Here is a 26,771-nt window from a genome sequence, read left to right as displayed (position 1 = left end):
TAGATTTTCGTGTACTTAGATTTTGATTACTGTACTTAGATTTGAGCTCACGTTAAGGAATCCCATGAGGTGAAAATTAGTCTGGCGTCCTCAGTACCGCGTGCCTCACAGTCATACCGTGGTTTTGGTATACAAAACCCCAGGATTTAATTTACTAATGAGTCTTCTGCGAGGCCATAAATGGTAGGTAGGCGGAAAAGTTTGAGCAGTTGTTCACGATTCCTTCCCCTCCCTCTTCAGACGTCGTAAGGAGTGACGCGCCAGCAGGTTGTGCGCCGTTATTCGTAATGTAATCATCGAGAAGCACTGACATTGATTCAAAGAAATAAAGAAGCACTGTATGCCTATTCGTGCTTTTTTTTGTCAAGGTGATTTAGCCATTTTCGCATTCAGATCAGTACACTGCAGTTAGGTTGACAATTAATTGTGTTCACGAAAAAAAGGACGTTTATATGTCTATTATAATTGATTAGTAATAAAAAAATGTTATTATTTCGCGCGCTTTTTTGAGGATTGTCGTTTGTATCTCGAAGTTTGGATTGAAACCTACGTTATTCATTTATGTGCACTGACCATCTAAGGCCTTTTGGCTAGTTTTAGGTTTATGGATCTCCTAGTGATTCTCCTGCAATCTTAACATGAAGGATACAGAAATTGAAAATGTCCGAAACTCCGCCCCTCTCCTCTTACAAGAGCACACGTGTTTTTACGTCAAGACGCAAGGGAATAGGTGTTCTGATGTCAGAGTGTTTTTTGCTCCCGAATGAAATAGTTTTATTTGTAAGAACAGTACGATGGGTGCATGCCACTGGGCAATAAGATTTAGATTTTTGCTTTCAGTTTTCGACCCGTCCTCTGCGATAGACCTACTCGTTTAGAAGCAATTGTGTTCTCACAAAGAACCATCATATTTTTTAAAAACGTGTTTCGCACTAGACACTACTGTTCTATTTATTTTGAAATATCTTTTATTGATTTGCAATGCCCTATAAAGTTTGTATGAACCGAAAAAAGTGCCCCAGACAGGTTGGCTGTCATTTCCATAGGCGGACCTTATTATCGGTGTGTCAGTTTTAAAGGGGTTAGGTCGGTGACGTCAAGTCACACGGTGTTGCCCTCGGTACTTTTGAGTTGTTATCTGCAAAAGAAAAAACAGCAAAGGAAATTAACATACCTATTTCGCACTTTTTGCCTGTCGTACTCGCGCTTCTTGAATTTTGCATTGAAATCACTGCGCTGGTACTTAGTACGACATTACGTATTAAAAAAAGTGCCATTTGAGTCGTTATGCCGTAGTAAGGGCTCTCGAACCTTCCGAAACTTTGTTTTGGTTGCTTCAGAATACGACATGTAGATTCGTTTGATCAATAAAAAAAATTAGCTACGGCGATGGCGCCAAAATCCATGACGTCACGGCTAGCGGGTGCGGGAATACGAAGGCGTTACCGTTTTACCACCGGGGTTGTGAACCGAGGCGGCTGAAAGAATTTCTGAGCCCACACCCAGCATGGCTCACGTGAATCTTTGGGACGCTAATGTGAAATACTGAATTTTCGCCTGCTAGAAATTACACTCGTAGCTGCTGAACAAAAATAAAAGTCGGTGTATGGAAAATCTCGCCATGTACAGCATCCATCTATAGAGTCTCTGAATGTCATGCGTAATGCTCTCCATTGCCAATTTTTGCTTTATTAGACGAATTTGATGTGACATACGTGCGATACGCTTCTTTTGTCTCTGCTTAGCGAGTTTCGCAGTGCCAAAGTAATTAGTTGACTGTGTGCAGCGCTTGTCGAGTTGTTGCAGAACAGTGAATCTACGGGATAAATGGAGCTCCGGACTGGGCAAGATGTGAAGGGGCAAGATGTAGAGACCGCACAGCGTCCAAACAAACAAGGCCCGCAGTCACAACTCTTGGCACCTTTTGATAGATTGTCACTTTGTTATAGAAAGTCTATTTATAGCTCTCTGAAAGACGATCCATTGTGCAGTATCTTTTTTCGTGCGCCTTTATGGGAACTTGTAAAATTTATATGTGCTTTACTATTAAATTCATTCATTCATTCATTCATTCATTCATTCATTCATTCATTCATTCATTCATTCATTCATTCATTCATTCATTCATTCATTTGTTGTATGCTGTGACTTCACAGATCGGGAGTGTTTTGGTAACGCATATGAGTTTGTGACAGGCCATTCGCACGTCGTGGCTACACACGCGCAATACAGCACAACAGCGAGCATGAAGTGATGCTATGTTCCTTCCTTACTTTCCTTCTGCCTTTGTTTGTTCTTTCTAAAATAAGATTCCTTAGTCGCTGAAGTTAATTTTACGATGATGTGAATAACCGGTCTTCGGTGGCCTATGCACTATAAACCACTTTGTACCTTTAAAACGGTTTAGAGCACGCAATACCCCCTTTTGACAAACATCTTGTGACTGGCGCTGCGTAGCGTCAGCTGCTTTTGCGCCATAAAAAACCGAATTAACTAACTAGCCAAAGAAGAATGCGTGAAAATGATGTTGATACGGCTGTCTTGCCTCCCCAAACCACCTTTTGGTTTTCGACACCCAAAACACCCAGGAGCTAAGGGTGTTGAGTTGTCGAAAAACCTGTGGCTCATAGTGCGAGCTGATAATCAGAATTCGCTAATTAAAAATGCGTTGAATAGTGGGCGGGTTCAGATTAACAAATATCTGTGTTATAGGGCAACCTACAAACCCACCATAAATTTACACGTATTCTCTGAATGCTGTTTAATTACACAGAACAGGAATATTCCCACCAGCACTGAATGGCAGGTCAAAATATCAAAACTATATATACCAGTTGGTCGGTGTATGGCTGTGTAGCGCGAGCTGACTGTCTATGCGGTTTTTTACTTTGCTATGTTTGTGTGAATGGCTGTGTATGTGCGATATTCTGTCATTCGATGCTGATGTAATGGCATGTTCCCTGACTGGTATATCCTTTGTTCTTTAGTGATAAGGATGTTTGGATGATTAGAAGCCCCACTTTAATATGCGTTTTGATTAGTGAAAATTCCCTTTTTTATAGGGTGCAAGGGTGTTAGTTATAGAAATGGTAAACACCCTTAAAAGTGTAAAGTGCACTAAAATGCCTTCCACTTCAGGATTAACCTATGCTACAGCAGCTCTAGAAAGGTGAGTAGTGAAAGATTGTTTCCTATGTGGAGCGTTGTGCAACTGCGCTGTCAAACTCTTACCCGTGACCTGCATGCCGCATGCCATAGTTCGACAAAAGCATCGCGGCGTATGGAACTACGTGTCCCCGCTCGGACGACTAATGCTGCCTTCTTCACTAACTACTGTTATTGGATGCCCAGTAATGCGGGGCCACGGTAATGCAGGGTTCCCCACTGCCACCCGTGTTCTCTGCATCCTGGTCCTACGGAGAAGGCTGATCGAGAATCTCTTGAGAAAGACGACTCTTTAAGGGAAACAGGCGGTGTCACGCACAAAGCAGCAGATATCACCAGTGTTCGCGGCGTAACGGTCAGTGGCGGGACAACTGCACTGCACATTGCCGACCGACCTGCACGGAGAATGGCGGGCGTGGGAAAACAGAAACATAGGAAAAAGTGGCAGCCACCCGAAATTGCAGTGGCAGAGCAAAAGAGAGAATGGCGCTGGGGTTATGGGAAAGGGGACGCTGCTTTAGTTTCGATTAGCCACCTCGGGTAAGGGCACGAAAGTGGGCGCCCCGGAGCAGCCATGCGGTTCGATATATATAAGCCGGCCTAGCGAGGCCACGCAACACACCGGAAGCTTGGTTCCACGTGCTGCTCTTGTGGTGTGGTGTGCTTGTGCGTTTGCATTGGAACTTCTTTGCGCCTTGATTGGGTACAATGATTGCCAAGGTAAGTTCAACGCGGCTAATTATTGTGACAAAACTTTATTCAAAGATGGCTTAGCCGCGCCGTGGCACGCAGGCCTTAATAAGCTGCGCTTGTCTATAGGCTGCCTAGGTACGCGCGCGGGGGTATTTTGTTTGCGGCGCTAGTAACGTGCTACCAGTGCTTTCGGAGACCAGAAGTGTAGCCGAGCCAACAGGAAGGCGTCAGTTACATTATTTGTGTGTGTTGTCATCTTCATCGATATGTTTTCCTAGCACGAGTTCACGGCGTTACTACTTCGGTGTGATGTATCGATCGCTAGGGAGATATGACACACGCTGACAGTAGCTGCAGAATATGTGCCCTTTGAGGCACGTATTCTGTCAGCACCTGTCTGCTATTTATTGAGTCCTCTTCATGGTAACAACAATTTGAATTCCGCATTCATATTACAGAATGTGAAATATTTCACACAATAAAACTTATACTGTGCGTAGGTCGACCGGGCAGGAACGTGCGAAAACAAGTTAGTCGAAACTGAGGTAACGATTCAATGTAAACTTGGCAGGATGACATTTGCAAGAAATGTTTGCTCTTGCAACCTTCAAATTGTCATTGTTGATAACTTCAATGCACTGTTAGTTCATTTGCTCAAAAAAAGTAAAAAAAATATGAATGTTAAACACAGGATAACATAGTTGCATTGTAAGAGCAAAGTAAACTAAATATGGAATATGCGGATACAACGATAACGACTTAAACACTGGCAAATAAATAATATGCAGAAAACCGGACGTATTCTACATTGAATGCGTTAGATCACGTGCGAGCGAGCGAATCTTTGATACTGCATCGGCTCGTGATGGCTTCCTGCCCGCCACTTTCATGAGCATTCCTTGCATCGGCATGTTCGTTGCCGTCGATACCACAGTATCCACTGAAAAGCCACTGAAAAGTTATGTCATGCCCTTTGTCTTTTAATTGCTGGTAGGTTTTTTTTATTTACAATACTAGTTGATCTTGTGCACCACGACGTAAAGCTGATGACAGACACTGCAGGGCTGACTTCGAGTCTGTAAATATGCCCCATTTTAGTGGTGACTCTAGTTCAATTCTTCGAACTGCACTGCGGAGTGCCGCAAGCTCCACAGCCGTCGACGTAGTCCTATGAGACGCTCTAAAATTTTAGATTGAATGCGAATGACCGTAAAGAGGGCAGGGGAGTTACGCGAGCTCTCTTGTGCTTGCTTAGTTGTCTGTAAGGGTTGCTACGACTCAGCGGACCTGTCATTCGATTTGTGAGCGCGAGATCGCGGGCTATATTTATCGCCCCGCGGCGTACAGTTCGCGACGGAGGCAGAGGGCGAAAATGGCCGTGTACGCAAAAAAAAAGAAGAAAAATAATAGCTACAGGAGGCAAAAATTTACCCGATCTTTCACTGTACGATTCGTCGAGGAGCTTGTGTAGCTTGGGGGCGTAAAAACGCACTAATTATATTTCCTTGCCCCTGACGATTTGCATCGTTTCATAATACGTTTGAAACAACACCAATTGGGCAGTTCGGTTAGTACAATGTAATGACGTTCTAGTGCATTACGGTTTGAGAATTCAAAGAGGCCCTCTGCACCCTCACCTACCTCACCTGTTCCCTCGTAATGCGTCCCCTCAATCGCGGGAGTTGAGCAACAGCTTTGGGGTTAACGATCGCAGTCCCCACCGGCACATTATCGCGCTTATATCACGAGTTATACTCCATACGTAGGCATTCCTTCTTGTTTTATTAGCAAGTCATAACTGATGGCACACCTCTGAATACCGGAGTGGTCTGTTAAAGGATGTTTAAACGAACATGTTGGAAGAGATTTGTACAGTTCAGTGCAAAAGGAAACTTGGACAAAACGAAAATATTGAAGGAATTAGGCCTAACCAATGCGCACAGCGGTAAGAACAGTTCTTGACCAGTCAAAATACTTCGCCTTGTTCAAGATTCTGTATCTGCTGAATAATATGAAATGACTTGCGAGCTGAATAGCGCTGGCAAAAACTTTGGGATCTCTCGTGCGTCCTCGCTCACTTCTTACGCCCTCTATCAGGTATTACTTTAAGAAGAGCAGGTTTTCGACAAGGATAACTGTATTCACAACACATAAACAAATGCACTACATGTGGAAGGCACAAGCACTTGCTCCATAAAACACTGGGCAATAGTCCGGAATAAGCTTGTCATTACTGTCTCCTGAACCTTGAAGTTACGTTAATTCTTCGTGCAGCTCTGCATTGTCGCCGCACTTGTCTCCCTGGCTTACGCTGGCGGCTACGGCGGCCATGGTGGACACAGTGTGACCCACCGCAAGCAAGATGTGAGTACTCACTTTTCAAGTTTCGCGCTTCGACTTAACTTTAAACGTGCATTCAGCGTATTTGCGTTTTATGTGCGTCTGTGTACACGTTTATGCTTTCCGGGCTCATGCATAAAACTTCGTGTTCATATGACGAGTGAATGCATCGTGTTATCTGTTTCGCACTGAGTGCCATATTTTGTATGAGTCATTCTTTTGTTCGTTAAGGACAATTAGTAGCCGGTGCCCCCCAAAGGAGCCAACCTCCACTATCTCACCACGTCAATAAAAAAAAAGAGAAAATGCGAAGGCAGTATTCACCGCTTTCCATATTTCTGTTCTTGGCGAGGCGCAGATGTTTCACGTAGGATATTCATGAAAACATCAGGCAATCAGGAACTATTTGCTGATGTCAACGCCAGATGGTGAACAAATAGCTTTCTCACAAGAAAGAAAACCATAGAGGATGGAGTCAGGTCTCTGCGTGTACAGCATTTTTTTTTCTCCTTCAAATGAAGCTACATTTGCACCATCGGCCGCAATAATACATATTTAAGATCTCCTCATGTTATATTCTTTGGCCCTTCCTTTTTGGCTGGCATACTGATACCCTGTCTTGACTATGGCCAGTATTCACCACACGATATGACAGTTTTGTGTTGGAAAGCGATGAGAAATTGTTAAAATGGAAATAATAATGTGAGCCAAGTAATTTAAACAAAATAAAGTTTTGGAAACTTGAATCCCATATCGACTTTCGAGTACGTGCGAGGCTGGCGCATAGACATCCATGTGTCTAATAAGCTCGCACTCATTCAAAGCACCGCTTTTTGGATACCAACGTTTCAAACGTCACTTAGCTATGATGCACATTTCCCGAGGATATACATTAAAAAATGTTGTATTTTACGGCGCTTCACGACACAATTATTAGCGATGGATCATTGGTAGACGCTTTTATTTCGTATTTCACCTACCTCGTCCCACATGCATGTCCAACAAAGCACTCGCATCATACTTGCCTGAATCCGTTTAACTGCGAGGTTTGTTTGGCGCTTTAATAGCGTCGAAGAGTAATAAAGTGAGAGAGAATAATGTAATTAAAATGCAACCTAGCACAGCAGATCTTAAGTTGTCTTAGAAAAGGTTTTATCATGAATCACCAGTGCGTTTCTAGGCGGCATGAAGTGCGTGTAAGCGGCCCTTAATTGAGTAGAAATGGCGTGATAAAAACGAATTTTCCTATTATCGACCGAGTTCAGTGGTGCTTATATTTTTCTAAAGTGTTTGAAGAAATCACTTGTGCATGTACGGCTTGTTTCTGTGCGAAACGCTTGTTTAATGTAATCTTTCACGCGGTTTCACGAAGAGGACGCTTGTGAAGCAGAAAAAGAGAGCGTTGGTAAAATTGTATGACGTTTAATGAACGGTGACACTGAAATGCACAAAAAGATAGATGGGCTTCTCAGTATGGCGAGAACCATCGGGTATCGTGCAGAGGGCCGCTGCTACACTAACCGAGATACAACCTTTTAATGTACTGCATACTGAACTTTTTCTTTGGAGTGCAGCTACTTAGGCTTCCTGCGTTGAGTGGCGTCGTCGTTGCCTATCGCCGTCGGTGGCGTAACCGATAGATAAGAAAAAATACCCAGAATCGGATGGGATTTGAACCCGGGCCCACTGCCTGGCAGTCGAGTATTCTACCACAGAGCCACGCTGGTGCTTGGAACTCGTTTGCAAAAAGACCCTATAGAGGCGTCATGTCGGGCAAGGAATCGCGTTAACCAATGTAATTTGGCGTGACAGAGGCGTGTCATCACACAAAGCGTGTCCTCACACAATAGCGTGTCATCACACAATGCTAATTGCGCATCGAGTGTGGGGTTTAGAGCTTCCCGCCCACTGCAAAGTGCTCAGCCGTGACTCTTCATCGTCATCAGCCACATGCAGCCTCGACAAAGTGCACATAATACCTTACAGATGTGTAGCGGATACCTCGCTTATTCGCAGAAAGACGAATAATGACGTAGTGGGTGCTATCCTACTAAACAAAAAATACGATTTATGGCGTAGTCGATACCTTGCGGAAAGCCAAAACTTCAAACAGTTGGCCTTGCCCCAACACGAAGCTGCACTCAGAATCCGCATTAGGCAGTATCGTAATCGTCGGTAATTTTTTTTTCCTTTCGCAAATAAAACACTCTCCGTGACATTGCTTTAAATCTCTGTTAGGAACCACCACATTAACTGTTCTTTACATGCAAGATTGTTCCTGTCAAGCGATTGTAAACGTACTCGATGTGATAACACTGCTATAAATTTATATTAAGGTGTAATAACCGTTCACCAACCTCGTCGTGCAACTTAAAGCTCCAGAATGATCTTAGCTTTCATTTAACAGGGCGACTTGGGGCAATATTGTCGAGGTCGTTCACATTCGACTATACGGACCATTTCGCGAGATTTCGCGTGACTGTAGCACCCGACGCGTCGGCTACACTACGGCCGACAGCGTTTCTGGAACACTGCCCTGCAAGTACGTTCTTTCACCACAGTGCCGCGAATGGCTTCGCCTGTAGAGAAACCGGTGCATCGGGCGCTGGGCACGCGAAATCTCGCGAAAATTACTGTGGCAACGAAGGTGAACGACCAAGAATACCACTTCTTACTTGTAGCTTTAACCCTGCCGGACAGATTACATATACATAAGCTGTTTGCACCGCTGAAACGAAACAAAATTTGCATATTACTATACAGGTATGTTTTTTACATTATACGATTTTTTTTTTCAGAAATCGCCTGTGACGTTGTGTAATTGTAGCCCTTAGATCGAATACTGGCCGCGGCGGACATAACACGCACGGGAAATCGAAATGCTTAATCCATTAGCGAACACATTTTTTACATAACGTTTTAATAATTCCATTACCACAGATATTGTTACTTCCTAATTTCAGCAGGTCAGTTCAAAAGGCGCACCTGCTTGAAGTAAACTTCAGGATGATGCCATTGTCTCAGGCGCTGAGAGATTAAAAAAATGACAAGCACGTCACAGGATTCCGCCTTCGCGAACAGTTCTTGGACGTGGATCTGGCGCTGGTCTCGGGGCGCGGCGCATCAGTGTCTCGTAAACGGTAACGTAGATGCCGTTGCTGAAGCGGACGTGCAGCTAACTACACGAAGCTCAATGATGAACCAGAAGAGTTCGTTCGAAACGAAGAGCTCCTCGAGAAGGAAGCGCCCATTGACCATGCTTCGCGCGCTCAAGCTGTCGTGGTCCCCCTGGCGATGTCTCAGGAAGTCCTATCACAGCTAGGCGCGGGTTCGAAAGCGTCCATGGTGGTAACGTCCAGTCGAACAGCAGGCACAGGCTGGGACAGATGCCGACGGCTTTGCATCCATGCAAAAGCTCACAAAACGTGCGCACACTGATACTCGAGCACACGCTTACGATGTCCAGCGTGCTGAGCGTGGTCACCGCAGTGCGGAGCGCGTCGATGAGGTCCCTGGGCAGGTGCACACCTTGACGCGACCCAGGTTGCAGCCCAGCTGGAAGCAGTCCCGGAACGGGAGGTGTTTTTCGGAGATGAGAGACTAGCTCAGCTCGAGGAACTTGACAGTGCTTCGTGCGCAGCCAGCAAACCATCCCGAACGAGTGCCTGCGCTGCATGTTGGACGTGACGAAAATAACCTGTCCGTGAAGACGCGCCAGGGCCATCAGCTCCGAGGAGACTACCCACTCGAAGCTCCAAGTTGAAGAACGGCAGGCCCGGATTCGTGCCATATGGAGCGCTCCACGAGAAGGAAGCAGCCGTTGATCACGCTGGCCATGCGTGTCGTGATTCACCTGGCGATGGCTGATGATGGACCGATAGTACTGTAGGTTCGAGAAGAGCTGGTTGACCGACAGGCACAGGCTGGGACAGTTGCCGACGAGATAGGCGGTATACTCGTGCAGGCGGTGGCTGCACGATGGTCCAACATCTGAGACATTGTTTTTGGAACGTCGCTCGTCCCCGAATGAGGTTATCAGCATCGCTGACCGTAGAGCTCGATCGCTTCCAGGGTGACCGAAGCGAAATTCGAAATCTGCCGAACAGAGTCGTGCCGGACGCTCCATCGCGCCTCGCTCGGTTTACGCCGACGTCCAGAGTATCGGTGCCTCTGCAATCCAGCGAAACGATAGACTGAGAACCAGGCGCTTGACTGTTGCAATACGGTGTCAGCAACTGCGCCTATTACCGCGTGCCAGCCCCCGAAGCGCTTGCTCGTGCAGCGCGACGTCTTCTTCTTCTTTGTTTCAAAAAGTCTCTTTCCAGGTTTGCAGGTTTAGATAATTTGCCTGTATAAAAACACTGGCAATCAAAGCCAATATTGCAATATAGAGGCACTTGACGACGGTCCCCACAGTATCGTAAGCTAGATGTATAAATAGTCCGCGGTGACTTTTAACAGCGTAGTTGTTTAGGCTCGCCGTCCTGCCGTTTCACGTTAACAAAAACTATCATCGTCATGAACGGCCTCTACCTTTCTAGCACGTGCAACGCAATAACTCGGCCGGCGCGCTCTCTCGTCCTCTTCTTCATCTTCTGCTTCGCTCCCCGAACAGATGCGCCCGGCGCGCGCTCTCCCGCTGCGTCATTTGTCCGGCGTGGGATGCAATAGCTCGGATGGGCGAGAGAACGAGTACAGAGAGAGAGAAAGAAAGAGGAAAAGATATAAAGATAGAGAGAGAAAGAGATAGAAAGGAGGAGAAAGATAGAAGAAAGAGAAAGAAAGAGAAAGAGAGAGAGAAAGAGGCATAGAAAGAGAGGGAAAAATATTGAAAAGGAGAGAGAGAAATAGAAAGAGAGGGAAAGAGATAGAAAGACAGAGGAAGCGAGAAAGCGACACAGAGAAATAGACAGAGAGAGAAAGAAAGAAATAGAAAGAAAGAGAGACAAGAAAGATATAGAAAAAAAACAGAGAGAAAGAGAGAAAAAGAAAGAAAGATAGAGAAAAATAAAGAGAAACAAGGAAGGCCGCCCAGCTGCGCTGTTCCTTCAGACTTGTCACCACTAGTGACAGAGAATTGGGCGATGCTAACTTCGAAGCAACAAGTGCACCTGGGAGCGCGGGCCAGGATATCTTAATTGAAAAAAAAAAAAATTAGAACTGCGCTAAGGACGAGACAGCAGAAACGAAGTGGCACAGTTATAATTTTTTATCGTCCTTAGCACAGTTATAAATTTTTTTCAATTATGTCTTACCAACGAGCCCCCCAACGTACGCTTCCAGGATATCTTTTCGCAGTGCTCGTTCACTCGGTTACGGCGTGGGACAACGACTGACGGCGCTCAACTCAGGGACGGCCATCCAAGAGCTGCGCTCTAAAACGCGTTGTCACAATGTACAACTGCTAATTTATATGGACCCATGTCGTTGTTTATAAACTGCGATGGTGCTGGACGTCTGGCCACTGAGAAAAGCGCTGTTCCTAAATTGTATAGGTAAACAGAGAAACATGGAAACGACACGTCTAGACGACAGAGCAATTCAAATAGAAAAGAAAAAAAAAATGTATGTGGTCCCTATTTACTACGTACTCCTTGTGCATATTGATCTCTTGTGAATTTATTCGTATTGCATGGATCAGAAATGTTTCTTAGCCCCTTTTACTAGCATTTGCATTCGCATCATCTTATGTTGTTTTAAAACTGTTTCCTTCGTGTTAAAGTTTTTAACGTTCATGAAATGTTTAACTGCTATTACTATAACTATTCTCCCATTGCTATGTCTTATTTATTTATTTATTTATTTATTTATTTATTTATTTATTTATTTATTTATTTATTTATTTATTTATTTATTCATTCATTTATTTATGTATTACGATGAACTGCAATATGCAGGAAACAGATACAGTAGGTCGCCGGCTTTTCTCCATGGTTAATTTACTTTATGAATAAACGATTACGTTAGCTAATCTTTGTAACCGTAGAGAGATTTCATCATGCTGTCATTCGAGGAGTTTGTTATCCGCGCGTTCTGCATTTTTTATGAATGATCTTCATAAAGGCATCTTGAATTGAATCTTATTCTACGCTCACACAGTTGCAAAACGTAGAGAAGCGTGCACGCACTGCATGCATAGCAACATACACCATGTAGTATGATGCCGTGCACTCAAGATGAACGGTGAACCTTGCGCCTCTTTGCAGGATTATGGCAATTACAACTTTGGCTACAACATCGTGAACGGTTATGGGGCCGCCAATGGCCGCCATGAGTCCGGTTCTGCATACGGGGGCGTCAAAGGGGCCTACTATCTGGCCGACGCTGACGGGCGCTCGCGACGTGTTGAGTACGTCGCAGACAAGTGGGGCTTCCGAGCAATGGTCAAAACCAACGAGCCGGGCACAAAGACAAGCTACCCGGCGGCCGCGCCCTACCACTCAGCCAACGGAAAGCACGTGCCCTCGGGTTACGGAGGCCACGGCTATTACGGCTAGGCTGCCACTCCAGGTCGGTGCCTGAACTTACTCGCGTTGTCTTAGAGCAACTCGGAAGTCATGGGAGCGAAAGTTGTCTGAGGCGAATGAAGAGACATAATACTAGGAAGTGGCTAACAAACACATACTATTAGGGGCGAAGCACCTTAGGGTCGAGGCTCGTCCATTGTTGTTCGTTGTCCGTGTTTACGGCACAGCACTGTGTAAAATCGAAACAACAGGTTTAACAATAGACTAATATATATAAATCATAATAGCGACGAAACAATATAAAACACCTACAAGCATAAACCCTTTATGCTAGTCGGCGACTTCAACGTACTCATAATGGACCTTAGGACCTAGCTTTGTCGTCGACTCTCACTGTCGGCTGTCACAGTATATAGAAAACCGTTGCTACAGTCGAAACATATATGTGTGTATGTGAATAAAAAAAAGATTTACAATAGACGAACATGAATCATAATTGGGACAGAACAATATAAAACACCTACAAGCCCAAACCCTTTATACTAGTCGGTGACTTCAACGTAGGCATTATGGACCTTAGGTCTTGGCCTTGTCGTCGACTCTTTATGCCACCTTATATCACTTTATGTCACTTTATGTCACTCAGTTTACATTATATGGGGCAACGCTCGAATAACTTACTGTTACTCACCCATACGATACCCAGAGCTTCGCCCACTCGTCATGATTCACTTCGTGGATATGCGTGGATTTTTTTTCCATGTCAATCGATAGCATGCATGATAACCTGCAGCCGTCACTTTGAAGTTGTCCTACTGGAAACAAGGTGCTTGGTCTTCGGCCGCCGTGGTTGCATTCCGATGGGGACGTAATTCAAATCTGTCTCTCTGTTGATATTTCAGTTGAAGAGCACCAGGTGACAGAAGTTGACCAGAGGCCCCTAATCTATATCACTGTAGCCTCCCTGGGCTACTTTAGGATGTTGAAATCAATCAATCAATCAATCAATCAATCAATCAATCAATCAATCAATCAATCAATCAATCAATCAATCAATCAATCAATCAATCAATCAATCAATCAATCAATCAATTTGATTCGTACCCAAAGAAGTGGGCAATATTCTTCATTCAACGCACTAGCGCTAAGGCTCCGTTAAAGTGGTTTAGAAGAGAAGATTTAAGAGTGTGGTTCTGCTTACTGCTTACGCGGGGATGAATCGGGAGCAGGCCCGTAACCAGGGGGGCCCCCCCCCCCCCCCAGAATTTGGTGCTTTCCTTAAGATAGGTGCTTTCCGCAAATAGTCAAGGCCTTCAACAAGTGCACCCCCCCCCCCTTCCCTGCCGAAAAAAAAAATCCTGGCTACAGGCCTGAGCTGTGCGCATTCGTCGTGGTACCGCACAGTTGTTAGTGCATGCCATAGATATCACTCAGCACTCAGCATCTTTGTGTTCAAACACTCGGCGTGTTTCCAAATTCTGCATTCATAACGAAATTCATGCCCAGCTGTAATGTTCCAGAGTAGCACATGGTATGTTAGAGACGCTATACAGGGTGTTTCAAGAAATGTGTCCAAAAATCCTCAAGAATTAGGGAAGCGCAATATTTGCCCCCTTCCGTAGTCATTACTTTATATGTGGCGGCGTACATCTTCAGATGACTGGAAACATTAATTGCGGCAGTAATTATAGAAACTAAAAAAAGTCACAGTTTCGCCGCAAGGGCGAAGCAATGAATGCGATAGCAAGGAACTAATGCTATACGAAGTGAGGCTCGCCAATGGATACTCTCAGTTTGAACATCGCTTCTGTTGCAAAGGCGGCCGAAGCAGCGAAGGAAACTAGCGTGCTTCAAGTGTCGAGCTGTGACACTTGATAGTTCGCGCTCATCTTCTGTTTGTTCGTTTAGCGGCGTCCCTTGAGATCGAGTGACTTTCGTACGCTCCGTAACATGAGCGCGGACATCACGGTGAAAGCGTGAAACATCCCTCTTCCCCTCACCACGAGAAAACCGCGCGAGCAGACAGCGGAAGCGCAAGCTTCTCCCATGCGCAAATATAAGAAGAAGCGAGCGAGCGAGCCGACGACTTTTAAATGCGCCCGTCGGGCTCCTAGCGCCATCTCGCTGGTAATGAAGAAACGCTTATTATCGCCTGCTGTCTCCGAGTCCGTCCAGCGCTAAAGGGTGTGTATATAACGCTCGCCGTTAGCTACGCGGAGGATCGCGTTTTCGTGGCGTAGTGGATAGCGCCGCTCGCTGCGGAACAAGAGGTCCCTGGTTCGATTCCGCGCTTCGGAAGCATTTTTCTGAATCATTTTTCTTTGGGGCTTTTATATATATATATACATACTTATACATATACGGTGCATGACGGCGGCGACGGCGACGGCAAAATCCAGCCGAGACTGTCCATATAATTGCTATCGCAATAATAATCGACTTTTTGCCAAATGGAGATAGGCGGTTGTGTAAAATGGAGGAAATGAAGTGCTTCCTCTGAATACCCCAAGGAAACTTTGAGATTTCCCAAAAGCGGCCGCTGGTAATTTTTACGGTGTAAAGAAATCAGAGCGATTTCAGCGGTGAAACCGAAACCGGAAAACCAAAGAGCGCAAGTGCCACGCCCTTCGGAGACGCCCAGAATGACGACATTGTTTACCTCGCGCTGCAGGGTTGGGATGAGCAAGCGCCGTTATCAACCATCAATCTACATTGCTTCGTGGGTTTGGGAGCTGCGCTTGTCATAACAACACGCATGGTGCACGTTGGCTGAGAAATGCATAAAAAGCGGAAACAGTGTCGTCATTCCGGGCGTCTCGAAAGGGCGTAGCCCTTGCGCTCTTTGGTGCTCCGGTTTCGCCGGTGAAATGTCTCTGATGTCATCACTCCGCGATAATTACCAGCGGCCGCTTTTTGGAAATCTGAAAGCGGCAACAATGGGGTATCCGCAGTAAGCACTTCAACTTTCCCATTTGACCCGACCGTGTATCTCAAATTGGTGAAAAGTTAATTATTTTAATTTCTATTATTACTGTGGTAATTAATGTATCCAGCCATCTCAGGATGTCCGCCGCCCCGTATAAAGTAATGCCTATAAGGTAGCGAGCAAACATCGCACTTCCCTAATTTTTAAGGATTTTCGGACACATTTCTTGAAACACCCTGAATAGTATGAGGCATCGAATTAATCTAGACCACTCACAGTTCTTTAATGTCCACCTACATCTAAGCACACGAACGTTTTTAGACTCCACTGCTATTAAAATGAGGTCACCATGGCCGGGAAGGGAAGCCGTGACCTCACGCTCAGCAGCACCACGCCATAGCTGTTGAGACTAAAGCCCCTGAAACTACGAAGTTTCAGGGGCTTTAGTTGAGATACCTTATTCGGTAGGAAAGAGGCTTTACAAAGAACAGATTGCATGTTGTTAAAGAAAAGAAAACAATAGGAAAAAAGTACAACTTCGTGTGAACACATTTAAAAGCATATGTACGGCATACGGAAAACGTTGTTGCATTGTTGAATGCCACGGAATAAGAAAAAAAAATTGAGAGAGAGAAACCGGTAACTTTTCAAAACCTCTGTGTATATGTTCCTCCCTGAAGCGATGAAAAAATGTCGTTCAGAACATTGGTGTTCTTGATGTCTTACGTAGTCGGAAAACACAAACGAACAAAGAAAACGTGAGCACGAAGGGCATGAACACGGCGCAATTTTGTAGCGTTAGCTACACTTGCCTAGCCGGAGCCGATTTCGCGTGGAGGGTCATAAGCCGTGCTGCGCATGCGCAAGGATCAGTGATGTCGCACAGCTGGGTCACCGGAGCTGGCATCTCACGCACTCTCCGACACCGCCGCGCGCGGCTCGCCGCTGCTGGTCTGCGCGTTCGGAAGGAGTGGCGTCGTAGGCGCGGCAGACACGCTGGCGCCGGCGCGCGCGCTGGCTCCGCCACCGCCGCGCGCGGCTAGCCGCTGCTGGTCTGCGCCGCATTCGAGAGGAGCGACGTCGTAGCCATAGACACTGGCGCCGGCGCGCGCGCAGCTATTCTCCTTCGCTGTTCAGTCACCGTCTGGCACGGCGCTGGGGCCGCTTGATAGCGCTTCTGACTGGCGTTTGCAGGTGGGTAACGCTATGGAGAAGGAGAGCGCAAATGCTGCTCGACGGCGCAGAAGAGCCGAGAAGCTTATCTCATCGGATCCCGAAGTAGTCGCCTGGCAATTAGTGGTTCAGCGTACGAAGAATATAAAGAAGAAGGCTAATAATCCTAGACAATCTGGAAAGCTAAGAATAATCAGCTGAACCTTTGGCTAACGCCACGTATATCCTGGCATAGCCGAGCTAAGCCACTGCAATTTTTGTTTTTCTGGACTGACATGGGCCAATTCTTGAAAGTATCTGCTCCTTCTCCCTCATACGTGACGAACCGCGTTTGTCAAAAATCCACCATGCGACATGTCCTCTGTCTACACGTACAGCCCGAAGCCACCGCTATACGCACTCATGGTGGGAAACAAAACTGTCGTGTTCGCCGCGGCGGAAGCGGCGGGGTTGTTATACGTTACGTGGCGTCGTTTAATGGCTTTGTCATAGCCGACCCATGTTTTCCGCGGGCGCACTGTAATCGAGAACAGAGGCCCCACAGCAACGTTGGGAGTGGATTTATGGCGGCATTGTTTGACGCCGCGTCTACGGAGGCGCCGTTTACGATGAAAATGGCTCATTAGCACCATCCGCGCGCGAACAGAAGAAGAATGGGTGATTTGTTTGCGCAAGAGCACGTCCACTTAGCGAGGAAGGCTCCGCGGTACCATGTTACAACTGTAGACGTTATTAAGGGGCTGTTTTGCGAGCTTGATCGCGAGAAAAAGCCTGTGTTCTTACATCTTGTTCGTTTCTTTTCTTTCTTTTTCTTTCTTTCTGTTTTGCCTGCCTGAAGGTCCAAGGAGGCGGAGCAGTACACACAACTGACGAATTAATGTAATATTGCGGTCGAAAGTAAGGAAAAGTGCAAAATGAAGTGCGGTAGAAGAAAGCGGAAAGATAGGCATTGCCAAGTATAAAGTATTACACGTAAATCATGTTATCGGTTCGGCTATTGTCCCCACAAACTCAATGCGGGCGTCATATTTTTTAAAAAATTCGAGCATTAAAGCTTTGCGCTATCGCAATGGTGAAACGACCAAAACCCGTCCCGATTCCCTCATTGTAGTACGTGCACACCACTCGCATCATTAGAGCCGGTTGACTTGCATTGCGCATTTCGTTTTTTTTTTTTTTTGAATGAGTATATGCAGTGTTTCTTATTCCTTCATCGGCGGTGCTGTCTTTCTCATATTTGTTTTCCAGGTGCTCCTGTATGTGTTTCCGTGATCTTCGTCGTAACTCTGCGCTGTGACCCTGTTCTTCTGAGGGTGCTCGCCTGGCTGGCCCCTCGCTGTCATGCCAAAGCCCGTGTTCGTCGTGTCAATGCGCAGCGGCTGTTTTGCAGTGTGCCATGGATTTCGCGTGACACTTGGCATTGCCGCTGAAGGCTCGTCGCTTTCGTCGGTCCTCTCCTGCAAGAGCCCATTAAGCAAAGAAACCGTCCTGATTTCAACTCTTTCCTGGCACTGTGAACACGTCGTGTTTGTAGTTTCTGTTATTGTTGTTGTGTTTATTTGTTCAATAAACGTGTACCTTGTCAAACAACAAAATAAGAGTAAATACTCGTCGATGATAGCTTCGTTCCTGTATCGGCATATCTACAGTTCATGACCTGGGGTACTATCAAGCAACTCATTACATGGTACTACATGTACCTGAGTCATGTCATCACGTTATTTATTCCCTTGTTTTTTTCTTCTGTGCTCGAAATAACTGTGGCTTTATTGATGCTAAGTTTACAGGAAACATTCAAATGTGAGTGGGGCAAAACCCATGTGTACAGGAGTGGTCCGCCTGGAGGCACGCTTCTCACGCTACTCCCGATGGATATGTTGAAGTACGAGCTTCCGAAGCAGCTCTTATTTATTCCGGAATCTGGGTAGAATAATCATTCGCAAGGCGCGTTGAGTTCAGTCGTTGCTAGAAAGATGAGCTCAATGCCGCTGTTTTTCTTCTTCTTCTTTTTTTTTGTGAGGTCAAGTTCGTTTGTTTTCTTGTCTATTGGCCGAATGGTCTGGAGAAGCGCCCTCTGAAAATTATTCCTAAGGTATGAAGTCATAAAACGATATCCCAGTTCGCTCGATATCTACAGTGACTGGAAAACTTTCACGTGTTTCAGCCCACGCTGCGCAGCACGACGATTCAAAGAGCTACTTATGTCATTGTCCATGGAAAATGTTTAGAGGCAAGTTGGTTAACTTGTATTGTTACTAAAGAGTATTTATTTATTTATTTATTCATTTATTCATATTACCCTACAGGCCCCAGAGGAGCAGGGAGTAGGGGAGGGGGGGGCGGTGTGTTACAGAAAAATTACAATAAATAAAGCATAAAAGGAACCACGCTGAAGGCGAGGCAACGAAATTTGTACATTGGAAGGGAAAAGGAAACACTATAAACAAATGCAGTAAAATACAAAAAAAAACCTCGCTATACAAATTCAAGAGAACGTATAAAGTTGCAATTGTTCAAGAAATTTAACAGGATTTTTTAAGGAAACAATATCATCTGGAAGGTTAGTCCGTAGTGCGATGTCGCGCGGCAATGAACGATTATTGAACGATTGTGTGCGGCCAGAAATGCACCTGAAACTGAAATGATTATGAAGTCGACTAGATGTACGTGAAGGAATTTCAAGCGAGAGACGACTGGTCCACGAGTAACATTTATGAAAGAGGCATAGGAGGGTAATAGAGCGGCGGGAATCCAAGTTAGTAAGAAAAATATCGCGTTTGATTTGGGTAATGCTATAACCACGATTATAATTAGAATTTATAAGCGGCTGCACGATTTTGGATGGGTTCCAGTTTATCTGTTAGTTATTTTTCATGAGAAGACCAGATAGATGAAGTACATTCCAGTTGGGTGCGTACAGACGTTTGATAGGCCTGTTGCCGAATGGTAGATTGAGAATAATGCAGATGCTGATATTATTGAAGGAATGAAGGAATCAATGTCGCGTGGCTAAGGAAGAAAAAAAAGAGAAAATATGATGGACGGAACTACAATCCCGTAGGAAAACGAACATTGATTTAGTCAATTACACAGACAAGTTTGTCACAAGCAAAGGGGAAAATACAGGGTGATTCTATTAGAACTGACCTATTTAACTGGGCTGTAGTATTGTTAAAAATTATCCTATTTTAATGCGGTTTGCAGCAAAACGTTCCGGAAAGACGACAATTTAACGGCTCGTCCCGTTTTTCATGTGCAACGCCGGAAAAAGAGAATAAAGGAGAAATAACGAAAACAGCGAAAATAGTTATACGAGGGGGGATGGCTAGTTCGGCGCAGCGATCGCGTCAGCCAGTAGCGGCGGAAGTTGGCCCCGCCACGTTCACCACGTTACGTTGACGCGAAAAGCGTGTATTCTAAGCTGCCACTCGTTCGCCGCACCACGCCGCGTCGCCTTGACGCGTGCGCATTTGCGTGCCCTGTGTCCCTCTTAAATGCAATTTCGCGGAATGTCGCTGTTTTCGCTATTTCTTTTTTTATTCTGTTTCTTTTCTGTGCTGCGCATCAGAAAACGGGACGGGCCACACAATTTTCATCCTCCTTGAATCTTTTTTTACCGCAAACCGCATTAAAATCGGATGATTGGCAACAAAACTACAGCCCGATAGGTCAGTCCTAAAAGAATCACCCTATATATACTTATAAAGTTAACAAAACGCAGCCGTATAGTGAAATTGTATGCGGTTCGTGCTGGGTTCGATTCCCAGTATCGCAGGGAACAAATCTGTTTTTGCTCATGGGCAGAGATGTACCCAAAACAGGCGCCCAGTTTTGTGTGGGTTCTCATCGCGAAAGGTGGGCCCATGAAGGTCTGCGAAGATCTCTTGGGCGCGCCTTGCCCCACTACAGCCTTGATGAAATTGTCGAGCAAAAGCTGCTGCTGTGAGATGCAGAGAATTGCTGCTGCCGGATACCTACCGGTAAAATAGGTACGAGCGCCCTTCCGGCCTGTAGTACACACCCTCCCATACGGAAAATATGGCCGCCAGACATAAATTCACCCCTCTTCTTTACTTTTTCGATAGAAAGGAGTGATGGAATCCAGGGTTTGACGGAATCCGTTCTGGTCGGCAGGTCAATGCACTGTAGAAAAGGAATACACGCAGACCACAATGAAAACACTTTGAAAACAAACAATACGTTTCGGCTCCCGCACGGGAGCCTTGCAGGATTGCCAATGGTGGCTACTTTTCGCCAAATTGGCGAATTTGAGAGGCCCGGGTGACCTAAAATTATGAATGGCGACATGGCGAATTTTTGGCGATTTTCGGCTTAGGTCTCCACTGAGTAATGCATCCTAAGTTCAGTGTCTTTCCAATGAATGAGCGGCAACATTCCCGGTATTTTTCTTGGTTTTAGAACCACGAGTAGAACGTGCACATTACGCATCATTCGGTATGTCCGTCCTGTAACTCGTGTGTATCTCCTCAATTCATCTAAATGCAGCAGGTACTCGAATGTTCCCAGCGACATTTTAGCAAAATGTAAGTCAGCGGACTGCCCCGCAAACCACGAGGGGGCAGTGTTTGACTATAAGTATATAGCTTTAGGAGCTTTAAGCTTCTCTAAAGTTTAGCTTCTGAAGGGGCTAGACGACGGGTTGGCCGCGTGTTCCGACCATTTGTTACGCCAAAGCTCCAACTGTTCTGAATAGCTTGGCGACTTATTCACTGTTGCAGTACCCCCAATTTAGCTTATTTGCTATATAACAATAACATATAACAATAATAACAATAATATAACAATTGCTATAAACATTCTACATTGTCTACCTGTTCATTATTAACGCATCGGATTGACACGTGTAGATATAAGTGACTATAAGAAAGGGTCGGTGGCATCCTTTATCATATCAGTTCACACTTAAAAAGTGTAAGTCTCACTAATGATCGGTTCCTGCAAGAATTCTGTCGTGTTACCGTCAATGAACCTTTTAATCCTTTTAATTCATATAAAGGTACGTAAAGCTGTCTACAAACAGCGCTTTCACGGTTTTCGCCCAAGGTTTACCACACTTTTACCTTTGAAACGAGCCGACAGGGATGGAAGGATATCATGAGCGCTTCATTCATTCACCCTTGCCCCACCACGCACATCTTGCGGCTAGTCGGAGAAGCAGCACCATGCACTCCCATGGTGAAGCGGGCGATACAACTGGCATTGAGAAACGTCAATATAATTTAAGGGTCTTGGATAGTGCTGTATTCTACGGGGCTATACGTGAGTGGAAAGTTTTATTACTATGTATGCCGCACATATCTAGAATGGCGACTTTTTTGGCGAAATTTGTAAAAAAACGGCGACTTTTGGCGACTTTTTGCTCGTCGTTTGGCGACATTTTCTCGAACATCAGTGGCAACCCTGGAGCCTTGTTCACAGGCAACCCTGCGGGAGCCGACACGTAATGTTTGTTTTGAAAGCGTTTTTATTGTGGGCGGTGTTTATTTCTTTTCTACGAAAGGAGTGATAAAAAACACTTAGGAAGGTGTCCATAGATGCAAACGAAAAAGTTGCAATCTATGATTTTTACCGGTAAACTATCTTAAGTCGTCACTGCACTGATTAACAGTGACGTTTCCCAATGTGCGGGCACGTGTTTTGTCTAGCAAACTACTGGCTATGGGCCGGCGCCGCTGTAGTCTACCTGTAAGCGTCCACCGCCTTGAGCGTGAGCCAAGAGCTTTGTACGTCTGCGCTGCATGGGGGATGGTGATGCCACTTCATATCTGCACAGTAAGTCTGGGCGTTGTCTAGGAGCTTCTAAACTCTCTCAGGCGTCTCTCATAATCAGATCTTCTGGTTATGATAAATTCCCCTTCTTTCGTTCAGGTGACTATGTATAATATCCTTCTCGCGCTGTGCGGCGCTCTTTTTTTTTAATTTTTTTTATTGCGACATAGACTAATAGGCATAATATTTCGTGTGTATGTGTGTATTATGTGTGCGCTGTTAGGTCGCTGTTGTATATGAAGTGAGGCAGTGCCTTGTGGAATCTGTTATCATGTATCCGGCGGTCATAACTGGTCTTGTCGCTGTAGCGAAGACCGGCTTTCAGGAGCTGACATGAGCGTTCCGACCAGGGGCGCAGCCAGAAATTTTTTTCGGGGGGGGGGGGGGGGGTTTCAACCATACTTTATGTGTGTTCGTGCGTGCGTTCGTGTATGTGCGTGTATATATACGCAAGCAAAATTGAAAAATTTCGGTGGGGGGGTTGGGGGGGTTGAACCCCTCCAACCCCCCCCCCCCCCCCCTTGGCTACGCCCCTGGTTCCGACTGCAACCCTTGGCATGTCCATGTAAGATGGTATGCATCTGCTTGCATCACTGGAATATTCATTTTCAGTCTTTTGTAGGAAACCCACAGACGAAGTACATTCACCGTTGCTAAAATGTGTGGTTACCTGCGGGCGTTGCACTCGCGCAGATATCATACCTAATAAGAACTTGTTGGGCGAGTTGCTGAGTACTTCACATCGTGGTTTAGCGCTAAAAAAAAAAGACAGACACATGTGAGACAGGACAGCGCCTGTCCTGTCTCTCACATGTGTCTGTCCTTTTTTTCTAGCGCTAAACCACGATGTTAAGATATCATACCTAGCTTACAGTCGGATCGTTCAGACGAGGTCTACGCCGTGATACAGACAGAGATGTCTCATTGATTATCTGTTGCAATGTATGGTCCTTCAAGCACCGCGACATTCTCGTCATGAGTACGGTTCAGCAACAATAAATAAATAAATAAATAAATAAATAAATAAATAAATAAATAAATAATTAAATAAATATAAAGGCGTATAACTATTGCACAAAACTCATACACTGTGATGCGCCTGCTCTATAAGCGAATAAAGAAAACGTCTTTCTGTAGCAGACTCCCGTTTCTTCCTTCCGGTGTAGTTTGTCGCTGAAGCAACGAGTACATGTTCATGCACGTGGCAGTGAAGGTGAGATTGGGCTGCGTGATTATCCAGCCATCAAAGCGACCAGCGCATCTCAAGAAGCGGGCGGGGATGGAGACAAGGCCCGGCACCTTTCAGCGGGGCAGTGATGCCGCCGCGCACGGGTGGTAAGTGGAATCAGCGACAATGCTTCCGAGACGCCAACGAGGGGTCGTTGCAGCAGCCGACAGACCGCCGCTGGGATTGTCCGAGCGGTCGCACCACCGGCCCACGAAGAGAGTGGCGCTCCTTGATTGAGCTGGGCCATTCATCACGCCGCCTAACGGAGGGCCACATCCAAGGCCCGACGCGGAATGCTCCTTGCGCGCTCCGGGCCGGAGGTCAGCCTCCGAGGGATGCTGACCCAGTCTTGGGCCTCACGGCGCAGCCATTGTGCGCGCTTGCCGCAGCTGCGCTGATTGTTTCTTCGTTATGAAGCAACCCGCCATTGTTCTCACGCGGTGGCAGTAACGAGCTCGTGCTCGAACGCGTAACCTCGCTCCCCAAGGACTCGTTCGACCTGCGAGCCCGGCGCTCTGTCGACCCCCTGCGCTGTCGTGCGCACCCTGATGCCGTGCTTCGCACTGATGGCTGCTCGCGTATCGGCGATTGCCTCAGAATCCCAGGAGTCGCGCTTCTTCGTGTCATAACCTGCCGAGTGCCAACGGATGCCGACATTGCTAGTGGTTTCCGCGCATGTTGTAAGGTTCAATAACGTGCAAAGGTGCATCCCTATGGCAAAACTGCGGTACGTGGGTGGTGTTGCGCGGGCGAATGCAATAACCTCTATGCCAAATTTCCAAGCGACTACTTTTCCTGTGATTCAAATATTGCGTTACAATTAAGTATGCAAGGAATGCACAAATATAGTTTCAAGAACATTGTGGCAGATTTTCACGATTTTCATACATTTCCGGGTGTCTCGCCATTCATCTGACAATAAAGTAGACTACCAAATCAAAGTTCTGCGCCACTGGTAGATCACGCATTGTTCACCGATCTTTAAAACGATACGTCGGCCTTCAGTCGACTGAACAAAGAAATAGTCAGCGCCATTCTCCTGGTTCGGGATAAATATCACGGAAAGTCTGTCGGAAAGCGGAGTATCTACAACAGCCGGTATTATAACTTGAATAAGTGTTATAGGAGCAGTGTGCATTAGGGCTCGGACATGCTGTAGCAACTGTGATACAGCTCGTTTTTTTCTTTAATATCGCGACGGTAGAGGTAAAAATCTGCGAAACTCTACACCAAGAGACATTTCATATCCTCACTGATAAACACTTACGTCTAAAGAAAGTCACAGTTTCGCACAAGACGCGAATCATTGATAGAGATAGCTATGTATTAGACAACTAATACGGAGTCAGGTTCGTGGTTTTATCGGTCGTATAAATCGTATCGAACACTCAGTTACTAATTAAGTTAACAAGAATGGTGTCATGCGTGCATATGCAAAGATGAGCAAATAGAACTTTATGAGTGCGGACACTCGCTGTCGCAACGCTGGCGTGATGAACAGCGCTGGTAAAGAAGAAGAAACTCTTCTTTTTGCCTTTCACTTCATCACTTCTGCGAGACATTGAGATAATGCGGCCTCCAACACAAGGCGCACAGGAACCAAGAGCACACGATGCCACAAGACATCTAGGCTCGCTCAGCCTCTGCACCCACCGCAAATTGCCTGTAAGATGGGGCGCGCGTTCAGCTAGCGCGGTCGCCACTGCCGGGCTGACTCAAGTCACGCTGGGATCGCTGGCAATCGAATGACCGACTCGCTAGCAAGGAAGCCTCCTTCCTGTCTCTCAGAGACTCGGACGCATATGCCTGATGACCCTTCCCCCATCGTCACAGACACAGCACTAGCGAAGGCAAAGGCCGCTCGAGAGGCCGCGTCCGCAACCGTATCCTGGAAAACCCTGAGCCTTTGCCGGGGCGTTTCACAAAACCGTGCTCACACCACACGCCTGCGGCGCTTCGTCACGGACACGACAGCCTCACCAGCCCGGCGCGGCAAGACGCGTCAAGATGCACTTCAGACCTCTCAATCAGGCACTTGCATGTGCTGTCCTGGGAACCAGCCAATGAATCTGCAGCATTTTCTCCATGCGGCTGCTCTGCTCGCAATAAGCACTACAGAAGGGCAGTGGCCAACCTGTGCTCAGGCTTAAGATTTATACGCCTGGCGTCTTCCTACTTGTTCTCCCGAGAGGTGACGCCTGATATTGCAGTCGCTCCTACTCTTTTTAACGGACCCCAATATGCGCAAGAATAATTGAATCGCTTTCCTCCTCTCTCTTTCCCCCGCCCTGATGGATCCACTTCCAGGGGCAAAATCTCTTTGTTATTATTTTAAGAAGCGGTTCCCCAACAACCAAGAAAAGAGGAAACACAAGCCCCTCCACTCCGCTCCTGACTCTATAGGGCGGCCAGGAAGCCGGCACGGATAAACTCATCACCCTTCTCCGGCTTACCCTCGCACGCCTTCTCTCGCACTCGCGGCTTACGGCGTGTGAGGCGTGATAAGATGTTATCTCACCTGTTCGCAATACAGAGCATCACGACGACGATGAAGGTGAAAATTCACACGAGGTGTCCCATATAATTGCAATCGCAATAACAAGGCGGCTGCTCTTCCGCTTATATACACAACTAAGCAGACACGCATGCATTTCACCACAAAAATGACTTCGTAGAAAGTTTCAGCTTGTAAGTTACCTATCTGACTTTCCAGAGCTTTTGTATGCTTCCCGCGAGATAAATAAATACAGTGAAACCTCGGTGATACGAATCTCATGCGACTACCAAAAATATTCGTATCATCCGAAATTCGTATCAGCAGAAAGCATGAAAAATTAGCATGCGACAAAAGAAAGCTGGCGTACATTTTCATTTATTGTCTTTCATGGACGCAGCAATGTCCGCAAGAACCCTGAACGATTGTCAATTAAGTTCTTAGATGTAGGCAATCATACCAGTACTCATAAATATATGGCCCATACGCGCGTAT

At 46.1% G+C, this 26,771-nt stretch overlaps 1 protein-coding gene across 1 annotated transcript; it reads left to right on the top strand.

Annotated features, from left to right (window-relative positions):
* The first annotated feature begins 3,873 nt into the window (after positions 1 to 3,873).
* LOC119376858 (adult-specific rigid cuticular protein 15.7-like) lies at positions 3,874 to 18,340 on the top strand. The gene is made up of 4 exons (XM_037646545.2): positions 3,874 to 3,885; positions 6,133 to 6,222; positions 12,405 to 12,708; positions 18,013 to 18,340. The coding sequence occupies exons 1-3, from the start codon at positions 3,874 to 3,876 to the stop codon at positions 12,693 to 12,695; spliced, it is 393 nt and encodes a 130-aa protein (XP_037502473.1). The 3' UTR covers positions 12,696 to 12,708; positions 18,013 to 18,340.
* The last annotated feature ends 8,431 nt before the right edge of the window (positions 18,341 to 26,771 follow it).

Source organism: Rhipicephalus sanguineus, unplaced genomic scaffold, assembly GCF_013339695.2.
Source record: "Rhipicephalus sanguineus isolate Rsan-2018 unplaced genomic scaffold, BIME_Rsan_1.4 Seq25, whole genome shotgun sequence".
Taxonomy (NCBI): Eukaryota; Metazoa; Arthropoda; class Arachnida; order Ixodida; family Ixodidae; genus Rhipicephalus; species Rhipicephalus sanguineus.
Note: the sequence above shows the minus strand (reverse complement) of the source record. Positions and strands in the feature narration are given on the sequence as shown.